This window comes from Mandrillus leucophaeus, unplaced genomic scaffold (genome assembly GCF_000951045.1).
Source record: "Mandrillus leucophaeus isolate KB7577 unplaced genomic scaffold, Mleu.le_1.0 Scaffold420, whole genome shotgun sequence".
In the NCBI taxonomy this organism is placed as follows: Eukaryota; Metazoa; Chordata; class Mammalia; order Primates; family Cercopithecidae; genus Mandrillus; species Mandrillus leucophaeus.
Genome location: NW_012104477.1, coordinates 1,016,555 through 1,030,349, shown reverse-complemented (window position 1 = coordinate 1,030,349; position 13,795 = coordinate 1,016,555). Strand labels below are relative to the sequence as shown.

The 13,795-nt window shown below is 36.3% G+C and overlaps 1 protein-coding gene across 1 annotated transcript in view; it reads left to right on the top strand.

The window, feature by feature from the left end:
• OTOG (otogelin) overlaps positions 1-13,795 on the top strand; it is a 117,976-nt gene that overhangs the window by 87,659 nt on the left and 16,522 nt on the right. The window contains exon 39 of the mRNA XM_011992963.1: positions 13,281-13,464. Within this exon, the coding sequence (XP_011848353.1) occupies positions 13,281-13,464 (184 nt within the window). The remainder of the gene's footprint in view (positions 1-13,280; positions 13,465-13,795) is intronic.

The following is a 13,795-nucleotide window of genomic DNA, read 5'->3' as shown; positions in this document are numbered from 1 at the left end:
AAAAAAAAAAAAAAAAAAATTAATGTTTGGGATTATTTATATACTTTTTATTTTGTCCTATTAATCTGTCCTTTCACTGATGCTACACTGTCTTGATTACCCTTACTTATTATTAAACCTTAAAATTAGGTGGTATTGTTTTGTCTTTTTTTTTAGAGACAGGGTCCTGCCCTATCATCTAGACTAGAGTACAGTGGTGCAATGATAGCTCACTGCAGCCTCGATCTCCTGGGCTCAGTAATCCCCGTACCTCAGTCTCCCAAGTACAGGACAACAAGTGTATGCCACCATGGCTAGCTAATTTTTAAATTTTGTATAGAGATGGGGTCTCACTATGTTGCCTAGGCTGGTCTCAAATTCCTGGGATCAAGGGATCCTCTTGCTTCAGCCTCCCGAAGCGCTGGGATTACAGATGTGAGCCACCGTGCCTGGCCTAACTATTCTAATGCCTTTAACTTTTCGTAGAAATTTAGAATCAGCTTTTTTATTTCTACCAAATGTCTTCCTGGGATTTTGAGTTTCATTCAATATATAGATTATTTGGGAGAAGAATAATTCTTAACATTGGTGAGTCTTCCAGTCCATGAACATGGTTCATCTCTATTTTTTTATGGCTTCTTTGATGTTTTTATTTGTGTTTTGCAGTTTTCAGTGTGAGGATCCTACACATACTTTGATAGACTTATTCCTAAATAGTTTATATTTTTTGGTGCTATTGTAAGTAATTCTGTTGTTTTTGTTTTTCTTTCCAACTGCTGATTACTAATGCAAATGCAACTTATTTTTGCACATTGAGCTTGTATCTTGCAATGTTACTAAGCTCAGTTATTAGTTCTTATATTCTTTGGGTTTTTCTACATAGGCAATTGTGTCCTCTCCAAATAAAGACAGTTTTATTTTTTCCTTTCCAATGGGTATGCTTTTAATTTATTTTCTCTCGCCTGTTGCACTGGCTAGGACCTCTAGTGTGATGCTGAATAAGAAAGGTTGAGAGCAGTCATCCTTGTCTGATCTTAGGGAGAAGGCATTCAATCTTTCACTGTAAGGCATGATGTTAGTTGTAGGCTTTTCACAGATGTCCTTCATCAGGTTAAGAACATTTTCTTTTATTCCTAGTTTTCTGAGAGTTTTTTATTACCAGGAGTAGATGTTGAATTTTGTCAAATGCTTTTTTCCATACCTATTTGGATAATCACGTTGTTTTTCTTTTTAAGATTATTAATTTGCTGAATTACATTGATTTTTGAATGTTAACCCAGTCTTGCCTTCCTGAAATTAACTTCATTTGTTATATTACCCTTTTTATACATTTTTATATCCTTATGATGGGTATTAGTCTAAATTTTCTTTTCTTGTAATATGATAGTTTACTATTGGTAGCAGAGTAATACTGGCCTCATATAATGAGTTGGAAAGTATTCTCCCCTTTTTAAGTCTCTGGAAAAGTATATGTAGACTCGGTAATATTTATTCCTTAAACATTTGGTAGAATTCAACAGTGAAGCCATCTGAGCCTGGATTTTTCTCTGGGGAGATTTTAAAACACACGTTCAATTTCTTTAGTAGATGTAGAGCTATATTGGTTATATATTTCTTCTTTGGTAAGTTTGAGTAGTTTGCATCTTTCATAGAATTTGTCCATTTCATCCAAGTTGTCAGATTTATAAACATTAAGTTGTCCATCATATATTCTTGCTATACATTTAATTTCTGTAGGATCTGAATCTATGTGCCGTATCTAATTCCTGACATTAGTTATTTATGTCTTCTCTCTTTTCCCTGACAAGCCTGGCTAGAGGCCTATCAAATTTATTGTCCTTCTCAAAGAATGGCTTTATTGGTTTTCTCTATTATTTTTATGTTTTCTATTTCATTGATTTCTGCTATCTTTATTATATCCTTTCTTCTGCTTACTTTAGGTTTAATTTACTCTTCTTTTCTAGTTTGTTAAGGTAGAGGCCTATGTCATTAATTTGAGACATTTCTTCTTCTTCTTCTATTTTTTTTTTTTTTTTTTTTTTTTTTTTCTAGAGTATTTTTCACTCTGTTGCCCAGGCTGGAGTGTGGTGGTATGGTCTCGGCTTACTTCAGGCTCTGCCTCCCAGGTTCACGACATTCTCCTGCTTCAGCCTCCCGAGTAGCTGGGACTACAGGCACCACCTAGTTTTTTGTATTTTTAGTAGAGACGGGGTTTCACCGTGTTAGCCAGGATGGTCTCAATCTCCTGACCTCGTGATCCACCTGCCTTGGCCTCCCAAAATGTTGGGATTACAGTTGTGAGCCACCGTGCTCGGCCTCTTTTTCTAATGTAAGCATTTAGTGCTACAATTTTCCCTGTAGGTATTGATTTAGCTGCATCCTACAAGTTTTGGTATGCTGTGTTTTCTTTTTCAATCAGTTCAAAATACTTTTAAATATCCCTTTTGATTTTTATTTGACCCATGAATTATTTTAAGTGTTTTATTTAATCTTCAAATATTTTATAATTTTCAGATGCCTTTCTGTTATAGATTTCTAATTTAATTTCATTGTGTTCATAAGACATAATTTATCTAGCTTAAATTCTTTTACATTTAGTAAGATTTATTTTACGCCCAAGAATATACTCCAAGTAAATGTGTATTTTATTATTGGGTGGAGTGTTCTATGAATGTTAATTAGGTCAAGTTGGCTGATAGTGTTGTTCAAGTATTCTAAATTCTTACTAATTTTCTACCTGTTTATTCCCAGTTATTGAGAGATTGTTGAAATATCTGACTATAATTGTTTTTTTGTCTATTTCTCCTTGGAGTTTTATCAGTTTTTACGTACATATATTGAAATTCTGTTATTTAGGTACATAGCATTCAGGATTGTTATGTCCTTTTGATGCATTAACTCTTTTCTTCTTAGGAAATGGCCATTTTATCTTAGTAAAAAGTCTTTGTTCTGAATTACACTTTGTCTGACTTGCCTGTAATAGCTTCTCCAGCTTTCTTTTGATTGGTGTTAGCACGTATACCTAATATGTATATCTAAGATGTATCTTTTTTCATCCTTTTACTTTAACCTATTTGTGGCTTTTTATTTAAAGTGGAATTTTTGGCCGGCATGTAGGCTTATGCCTATAATCTCACTTTGGGAGGTTGAAGCGGGTGGATTGCTTGAGACCAGGAGTTCGAAACCAGCCTGGGCAATGTGGCAAAACACAATCTCTACTAAAAATATATATATTAAAAAATTATCCAAGCATGGTGGCACATACCTGTAGTTCCAGATATGCAGGAGGCTGAGGTGGGAGAATCACCTGAGCCCAGGAAGTTGAGGCTGCAGTGAGCCATGATTGCACCACTGCACTCCAGCCTGGGTGACAGGAGTGAAGTCCTGTCTCAACAAACAAACAAACAAACAAACAAACAAACAAAAGTGGGATTTTTGCAGGGGGTAAATAGTTGAGCCTTCAGTTTTTAAAGATCCAATCTGACAATCTCTGCCTTTTAATTGGGGATGTTTATACCATTTATGTTTAATTTGGTTCTCCACATGGTGATGTTTATATATTGTTGCTATTTGTTTTCTGTTTGTGACATCTGTTCTTTGTTCCCTCCTTCTTCCTTTTTTTGCCTTCTTTGGATTGTTTTTAATGACTCCATTTCATCTCCAATGTTGGATTATTGTCTGTACTTTTTTTTCTCCTTTAATGGTTGCTTTAGATATTACAGTATGTAATTTTACTTTGTCACAGACTAGCTACAAATAATATTATATTGCATCACATACACCATAAGAACTTTATAACAGTATACTGCTAATTCCTTTCATCAAGCCTTTGTGTTATTGTCATAAAATTCACTTCTATATTTATTATAAACTACACAGTAAATTGTTATTGTTTTTCCTTAAGCATTTAATTTATCTTCTAAAGAGATTTTTAAAACAAGGAAAGTTTATATTTACCCACGTATTTACCATTTTGTGCTTTTTATTCCTTTGTGTAAATCTAGATTTGCATCTGGTATCATTTTTCTTCTGCTTGAAAGACTTCCTTTGACACTCATGTAGTACAGATCTACTGGTGATAAATTCTTTCAGCTTTTGTATGTCGGAAGAAGTCTTGGTCTTTCCTTCATTTTTAAGAAATACTTTCACTGGGTATAGAATTATAGACTGATAATTTTTTCTTTCAGTACTTTACAAGACTTTGCTCCTGTCTTTTTTTTTATTGAGGAGAAATTGACATAACATAAAATTAAGCATTTTAAAGTGAACAATTCAATGGCATTTAGTACATTCACAATATTGTGCAACCATCGCCTCTGTATAGCTCCAAAACATTTTCATCACCCCAAAAGGCAACCCCATACCCATTAAGCAGTTTCTTGCTATTCACCTCTCCTCACAATCCATGAACTGCCAATCTGCCTTTTGTCTCTGGATCTACGTATTCTGAATATTTCATATAAGTGGAGTCAGACAATATCTGTCCTTTTGTGTCTAGCTTCTTTCACTGAACTCCATGTTTTGGGGGTTCATCCACATTGAAGCATGTATCAATGCTTCATTCATTTTTATGGCTGGAATAATATTCCATTGTATGTATATACCACAGTTTGTTTATCCATTCATTTATTATGGACACTTAAGCTGTTTCCATATTTTTGGTTATTTTGAATAGTGCTGTTATGAAGTTCCACTATCTTTTATCTTGCTTATTTCTGATAAGATATCTGCTGTCATTCTTTGTTCCTTCATACATAATGTAGTTTTTTTCTACCCCTTTTTGCTGCTTTTATGATTTTCCTTCTATCACTGTTTCTAAGCAATTTGGTTATGATAGGCCTGGTAATTCAGTTCTCTTTTGGGGACTTCAATGACATGTGTATTAGGATACTTGAAGTTGACCCACAGATCACTTATGCTCTCTGTTCATCATTTTCTTGAGTCTTTTATTAGTCTGTGCTTCATTTCAGATAGTATTTATTGCTCTATCTTTAAGTTCATTAATCTTTTCATTTATAGTGTCTAAGCATATTAATTCCATTCAGTGGTTTTCTTCTCAGACATGATATTTTTCATCTGCACAAGTTTGATTTGGGTCTTTTCATATCATGAACATCTCACTTTCTTCTGTTTTCCTCTAGTTTCTTCAGCATGTATAGTTAAAACAATTTTAAAAATAACTGTTTATATTTCCTTGTCTACCATGTGTGTCATTGATTTTTTCTTTCATTATAGGTTGTATTTTCCTGCTTCTTTGCATGCCTGACAATTTTTTAAAATTGAATTCCAGACATTGTGAGTTTTGCCTTGTTGGATGCTGGATATTCTTTCATTTTATTTTTGAAAATATTCTTGAGCTTTGTAGTAGTTATGCTACTTGGAAACAGTTTGATCCTTCTGAGGCTTGCCTTTAAGCTTTGTTAGGTAAAGCCAAAGTAGCCTTTATTCTGAGTGTGATTTTTCTTTATCCTACATACCAATTCCCTGCTACTAAAGCAATACCCTTCTGCATACCCTACCTTATACTCTACATATTAGGAGGTTTTTCTATTCTAGCTGGTGGTGGCCCCAACTATTCTCAGCCCTGTGTTAGCTCTGTGGGTTTTTCTGTCTGTTCCTTTCAGGTGGTTCTAGTTCTGTGGATTTTTCTGTCTGTTCCTTTCAGGTGGTTCTTTTTCTAGTCTCAGGTAATTTTCTCACCTGCATACACTGATCAATATTCAGCTGAAAATTCAGGACAGGGTCAGGACAGGGTTGGAGGGGGATTCTGCAAAGCTTCAGAGCTCTCTCTCTCTCTTTCTCTCTCTCTCTCTGCCATGCAAACTCTAGCTACCTTGGCCTTTATGAACGTCCATCTCTTGTCTTCTAAACTCTAGGAAACCACCAGGCTCTGCCTGGGTTCCTGCTCCCTGCACTGCAGCCTCTAAACTCTCTAAGTAATAACCTTTGGCAATAATAAGGCTTGCCTCATTTGTTTCCATTTTTTGTTTTCAGGGATCACTCTCCTGCATTGCCAACTGTTCACATTGGAAAACTGTTGTTTTGTATATTTAGTCAATTTGTTTGATCATATAAGGCAAGAGAGTAAATCCAGTTCCTATTACTCCACCTTCGTCAGAAATGGAGGCTTAAGTCCTTAGTTTTTAACCTTTTATTCTTTGTCCTTGCCTGGACTTCAAGTCCTGTGAATGCAGGCAAGACTCCTCTCTTGGGCTTCAGATATGTATGTTTACTCCCGGAACTCAGAGAGTGCTCATGGATCATGAAGCCCAATCCCCTGTCTCTATGAATAGGAAGGCTCAGGCTAGGAGAGCCAGGGGCTTTCCTAGAGTCACAAAGTTTTCTTTGTGACTCCTGGGCTGAGGCTGCGTCTACATAATAGTTCATGTGCTGCATAATTTGCTGCATAAAACAGTCTAATCCTTTTTAATTTTTAATTTCTATGGGTAGATGGTAGGTATATATATTTATGGGGTACATAAGAGATTTTGACACAGGCATTCAATGTGTAATAATCACATCATGTAAAATGGGATACCCATCCCCTCAAGCATTTATCCTTTGTGTTATAAACAATCTAATTACATAATCTTTTAGTTATTTTTAAATACATAATTAAATTATTATTGACTGTAGTCATCCTGTTGTGCTGTCAAACACTAAGTCTTACTCATTCTTTATAATTTTTCTTTTTACTCATTAATCATTCCCATCTCTCCCTCAACCCCTCCACTACCCTTCCCCTATGTCCATGAGTTCGATTGTCTTGGTTTTTAGATCCCACACATAAATGAGAACATGTTAGGTTTGTCCTTCTGTGCCTGCTTATTTCATTCAACATAATGACCTTCATTTTCATCCATATTGTTGTAAATGACAGAATCTCATATTATTATCGCTGAAGAGTACTCCATTGTGTATAAGTACCACATTTTCTTTATTCATTCATCTGCTGATGGACACTTAGGTTGCTTCCAAATCTTAACTATCATGAACAGTGCTGCAACAAACATGGGAGTGCAGATATCACTTCAATATATGGATTTCCTTTCTTTTGGGTATATACCCAGATTGCTGGATCATATGGTGGCTCTATTTTTAGTTTTTTGAGGAACCTCCAAACTGTTCTCCATAGTGGTTGTACTAATTTACATTCCCACCAAAAGTGTGAGGGTTCCCTTTTCTCCACATCCTCACCAGCATTCGTTATTTCCTGTCTCTTGGATAAAAGCCATTTTAACTGGAGTGAGATGATTTCTCATTATAGTTTTGATTTGCATTTCTCTGATGATCCATGATGTTAAGAACATTTTCATGTGCCTGTTTGCCATTTGGAGGTCTTATTTTTTATTTTATTTTATAACTGTTAAGTTCAGGGGTACATGTGCAGGTTTCTTATATAGATAAACTCATATCGCAGGGGTTTGTTGTACAGATTATTTTGTCATCCAGGTATTAAGCCTAGTACTCATTAGTTATTTTTTTGTGCTCTCCTTCCTCCCACCCGCCACCCTCCAGTAGGCCCCAGTATCTGTTGCTCCCCTCTATGTGTCCATGTGTTCTCATCATTTAGTTCCCATTTATCAGTGAGAACATGCAGTATTTGGTTTTCTGTTTCTGCGTTAGTTTGCTAAGGATAATGGCCTCCAGGTCCATCCATGTTCCTGCAGAGGACATGATCTCATTCTTTTTTATGGCTGCATAGTATTCCATGATGTGTATATACTACATTTTCTTTATCCAGTCTACCATTGATGGACATTTAGGTTGATTCCATGTCTTTGCTATTGTGAATAGTGCTACAATGAACATATGTGTGCAGGTGTGTTTATGATAGAATGATATATATTCCTCTGGGTATATACCCAGTAATGGGATTGCTGGATCAAATGGTAGTTGTGTTTAAGGTCTTTGAGGAATCACCACACTGTTTTCCACAATGGTTGAACTAATTTGCACTCTCACCAACAATGTATAAGTGTTCCCTTTTCTCTACAACCTTGCTAGAACCTGTTATTTTTTGCCTTTCTAATAACAGTCATTCTGACTGGTGTGAGATGGTATCTCATTGCTGTTTTGATTTGCATTTTTCTAACGATCAGTGATGTTGAGCTTTTTTCATATGCTTATTGGCTAAATGTAAGTCTTCTTTTGAGAAGTGTCTGTTCATGTCCTTTGCCCAGTTTTTAATGAGGTAGTTTGTTTGTTGTTGTTTTCTTGTAAATTTGTTTAAGTTCCTCATAGATACTGGATATAAGACCTGTGTCAAATGTATAGTTTGCAAAAATTTTTCCCATTCTGTAGGTTGTCTGTTTACTCTGTTGATAGTTTCTTTTGCTGTGCAGAAGCTCTTTAGTTTAATTAGATCCCATTTGTCAATTTTTGCTTTTGTTGCAATTTCTTTTGGCATCGTTGCCATGAAATCTTTGCCGTTTCTGTGTCCAGAATGGTATTGCCTAAGTTATCTTCCATGGTTTTTGGTTTTGGCTTTTACATTTAAGTCTTTAATCTATCTTAAGTTAATTTTTGTATATGGTGTAAGGAAGGGGTCTCATTTCAATCTTCTGCATATGGCTAGCCATTTATCCCAGTACCATTTATTGAATAGAGAGTACTTTCCCTATTGCTTGTTTTGGGTGACTTTGTAGAAGATCAGACAGTTGTAGGTATGTGACCTTATTTCTGGACTCTGTATTCTGTTCCACTGGTCTATGTATCTGTTTTTGTACCAGTGCTATGCTGTTTTAGTTACTGGAGCCATGAAGTATAGTTTGAAGTGAGTAGCATGATGCCTCCAGCTTTGTTCTTTTTGTTTAGGATTGTCTTGGCTATTCGGGCTCAGTTTTGGTTATGTATGAATTTTAGAATAGTTTTTTTTTCTAGTTCTGTGAAGAATGTTATCGGTAGTTTGATAGGGAGAGCATTGAATGTATACATTGCTTTGGGCAGTATGGCCATTTTAACAATATTGATTCTCCCTATCAATGAGCATGGAATGTTTTTCTGTTTGTTTGTGTTACCTCTGATTTCTTTGAACAGTGTTTTGTAGTTCTCCTTGTAAAGATCTTTCACCTCCCTGGTTAGCTGTATTCCTAGGTATTGTACATTTTTGTGGCAATTGTGAATGGGATTGCCTTCCTGATTTGGCTCTCAGCTTGGCTATTGTTGGTGTATAGGAATACTAGTGATTTCTATACATTTATTTTGTATCTTGAGAGTTTGCTAAGTTGTTTATCAGCTGAAGGAGCTTCTGGACTAGAACTATGGGGTTTTCTAGATATAAGATCATGTTACCCGCAAACAGATAGTTTGACTTCCTCTCTCCCTGTTTGGAGGTCCTTTATTTCTTTCTCTTGCCTGATTGCTCTGGCCAGGACTTCCAATACTGTGTTGAATAGGAGTGGTGAGAGCGGGTATCCTTGTCTTGTGCCAGTTTTCGGGGGGAATGCTTCCAGGTTTTGTCCATTCAGTGTGATGTTGGCTGTGGGTTTGTCATAGATGGCTCTTATTATTTTGAGATATGTTCCTTTAATACATAGTTTGTTGAGAGTTTTAAATCTGAAGGGGTGTTGAGTTTTACCAAAAGCCTTTTCTGCACCTATTGAGATAATCATTGGTTTTTGTCTAGTTCTGTTTATGTGATGAATCACATTTATTGATTTGTATATGTTGAACTCCTCCTATTGCCTCCTAGAGATAAAGCCTCCTTGATCGTAGTGGATAAGATTTTGATATGCTGCTGGATCCAGTTTGCCAATATTTTATTGAGGATTTTTGCATCGATGTTCATCAATTATATCTTCTTTTGAGAAATGTCTATTTCAAATTTTTTGCACATTTTTAAATCAGGATTTTTTCCTATAGAGTTGTTTGAGCGCCTTACATATCCTAATTATTAATCCCTCATCAGATGGATAGTTTGCTAATATTTTCTCCCATTCTATGGGTTGTCTCTTCACTTTGTTGATTGTTTTCTTTGCTGTGCAGAAGCTTTTTAACTTGATGTGATCCCATTTGTCCATTTTGCTTTGGTTGCCTGTGCTTGTGGGGTATTATTCAAGAAATTTTTGCCCAAACCAAAGTCCTGGAGAGTTTCCCCAATGTTTTCTTGTAGTGGTTTTATAGTTTGAGGTTTTAGATTTAAGTCTTTAATCTATTTTGATTTGATTTTTGTATATGGTGAGAGATAGGGGTCTAGTTTCATTCTTCTGCATACAGATACCAGTTTCCCCAGCACCATTTATTGAAGAGACTGTCTTTTCCCCAGTGTATGTTCTTAGCACTTTTGTCAAAAATGAGTTCACTGAAGTTGTGTGAATTTGTTTCTGGGTTCTCTATTCTGTTCCGTTAGTCTATATGTCTGTTTCTTTGTTTTTGTTTTTCAGACAGAGTCTTACTCTGTCTCCCAGGCTGGAGATCTTGGCTCACTGCTACGTCTGTCTCCCAGGTTCAGGTGATTCTCCTGCCTCAGCCTGCCAAGTAGCTGGGGTTACAGGTATGCACCATCACACCTGGCTAATTTTTGTATTTTTAGAAGAGACAGGGTTTCACCATGTTGGCCAGGCTGGTCTCAAACTCCTGACCTCGGGTGATCTGCCCACCTTGGCCTCCTAAAGTGCTGGGATTACAGGCATGAGCCACTGCACCCAGCCTATATGCCTATTTTTATGCCAGTACCATACTGCTTTGGTTACTATAGCTCTGTAGTATAATTTGAAGTCAGGTAATGTGATTCTTCTAGTTTTGTTCTTTTTGCTCAGAATAGCTTTGGCTATTCTGGGTCTTTTATGGTTCCATGTATATTTTAGGGTTGTTTTTTCTATTTCTGTGAAGAATGTCATTAATATTTCCATAGGGATTGCATTGAATCTGTAGGTTGCTTTGGGTAATATGGACATTTTAACAACATTGATTCTTCTAATCCATGAGCATGGACCATCTTTCCATTTGTGACTTATTCAATTTCTTACAGCAGTGTTTTATCATTTTCATTGTAAAGATCTTTCACTTCTTCGGTTAAGTTAATTCTTAGATAATTTAATTTTTCTTGTGGCTATTGTAAATGGGATTATTTTTTGATTTATTTTTCAGATTGTTCACTGTTGGCATACAGAAATGTTACTGATTTTTGTATGTTGATTTTGTAATCTGAAACTTTACTGAATTTTAAAATCAGTTCTAATAGGTTTTTGGTGGAATCTTTAGCTTTTTTCCAAACATAAGATTATGTCATCTGCAGACAGGATAATTTGACTTCTTCCATTCAAATTTTGATGCCCTTTATTTCTTTCTCTTGTCTGATTGCTCTAGGTAGGACTTCTAATACTATGTTGAATAACAGTGGTGAAAGTGGGCATCTTTGTCGTGTTCCAGATCTTAGAGGAAAGGCTTTTCATTTTCCCCCATTCAATATGATACTAGCTGTGGTTCTGTCATATATGGCTTTTATTATGTTGAGGTATGTTCCTTTTATGCTCAGTTTTTTTTTTTTTTTAGGATTTTTATTATGAAGGGATGTTGAATTTTATTGAATGCATTTTCAGCATCATTTGAAATGATCATATGGTTTTTTTGTCCTTTATTCTGTTGATATGATGTATCACTTTCATTGATTTGCATATGTTGAATCCCACTTGGTTGCAACTAATGATCTTTTTAATATATTGTTGAATTCATCTTGCTAGTATTTTTTTTGAGGATTTTTGCATCAATATTTATCAGAAATAATGACTTGTAGTCTTTTTTTGATATGTGCTGGTGTGGTTTTTGTATCAGGGTAACACTGGCCTCTTAGAATGAGTTTGGAAGTATTCCCTCCTCCTCTGTTTTTCAGAATAGTGTGAGTAGGATTGGTATTAGCTCTTCTTCAAATGTTTGGTAGAAGTCAGCAGTGAAGCCATCGGATCCCAGGCTTTTTTTTACTGGGAGACTTTTCATTACAGCTTCTATCTCATTACTTGTTATTAGCGTTTTCAGATTTTGTATTTCTTTGTGGTTCAATCTTGGTAGGTTGTATGTGTCTAGAAATTTATCCATTTCCTCTAGATTTTCTCTTCTACTGGCATATAGCTGCTTGTAGTAGTTGCTAATGATCCTTTGAATTTCTGTAGTATCAGTTGTGATGCCTCCTTTTTCATCTCTGGTTTTATTAGAGTCTTCTTTCTTTTTTCTTAGTTAGGCTAAAGGTTTGTCAATTTTGTTTATCTTTTCAAACAAACTTTTAGTTTCATTGACCTTTTGTATTTTTTTCATTTCAAATTTATTTCTGTTCTGATCTTTATTATTTCTTTTCTTCTACTAATTGTGGATTTGGTTTGCTTTTGCTTTTTTAGTTCTTTAAGATACATTGTTACATTATTTATTTGAAGTTTTTCTTCTTTTTTGATATAGACACTAATAGCTATAAAGTTCCCTCTTAGTACTGCTTTTGCTGTATCCTGTAGGTTTTGGTATGTTGTGTTTCCATTATCATTTGTTTCAAGAAATGTTTCAGTTTTTTTCATAATTTCTTTATTGACCCCCATGACATTCAGGAGCATATAAAACAGTCTATTCTTGAAGGGAGGAGATTAATTCATTATAAATACTTTAAAATCTTAATCTTCTTATATCTCATTTTTTTTCCGTGTAAAACTATTATAATAACCTACAGTACATCCAAATTTAACCTTCTTAATATGCAGAAGAGGTTGTAGCCTTGAATTTAAAGTGTTTGTGAGAATTAGAATGTGTTGCATGTTTAACAAATATTGAGTGAGCCCCAATTTACGTCAGGCCCAAAGGCAGGTGTTGGGGATTCAAAAGTGAATCAGACATAGTATCTACCCTTAAGAAACTCAGTTCACTGGAGATCTTGATGTGGAAACAGATTTCTGTCTTAATGGTCAGCACAGAGATGAGGAAAGCCCAGAGTAGGGGTATGTAACCCCAAGGCTGGGAATTTAGGGAGAATCTCCCAGAAGAAATGATCTGAACAGAATCAGGAAAGAAGAGAGTGATTGGAAGGGCTCAGGATTTGTGTTTATTTGGACATTAAGATGCAGCTTGCTTCCTGTTGTTGCATTTCTTGTTTCATTGTATTTTTCCAATAAAAATATTTTTAGAATCCTCCCATGCCACTTTGGACTGTGATTTGGCTGCCTGTGCCTGAAACAGAGCCTGGCACATAGCAATGCCTAATAAATTTTTGTCAGATGATGGGTGGATGGATGGATGAACAGATGGATGGATGGATGGATGGATGGATGGATGGATGGATGGATGGATGGACAAGCTGTGCTCACACTGAATTCCCTCCCAAGGTGACTGTGGACTCACAGCCTGTGTGGCCACCCGTGAGCAGATATGGGTTCAGAATTGAGGACACAGGCCACATGTACATGATCCTGACTCCCTCACACATCCAGATCCAGTGGCTCCACAGCTCAGGACTCATGATCATGGAGGCCAGCAAAGCCAGCAAGGCCCAAGGCCATGGCCTATGCGGTGAGGTGGGACCCAGCTTGGGGGAAGGGAATGATTCCCACTTCCGCCTCTGCCCCCAGACATAATTCCTCCTGGAGCAGGAAAGGCTGGGACAGAATAGCAGGCCAGAGGTGGAAGCAGCAGAGCTGCCAGGGCAGGGAGGCCTAATGTCTTGTGTCCTGGGGCCAAAGCTGCCAATAGGGAGATATAAGAAGGCTCTGGACTCAGCAAGTTGTCACTTCAGTCATGATTGTCTGTCAGCTTCCCTCACAGCCTTCTAATGTTGGATAATCCTTTCCATCTGCATGAGCCTGGTCATTTCACAAAGCACTTCCACACTCTGATCTTATTT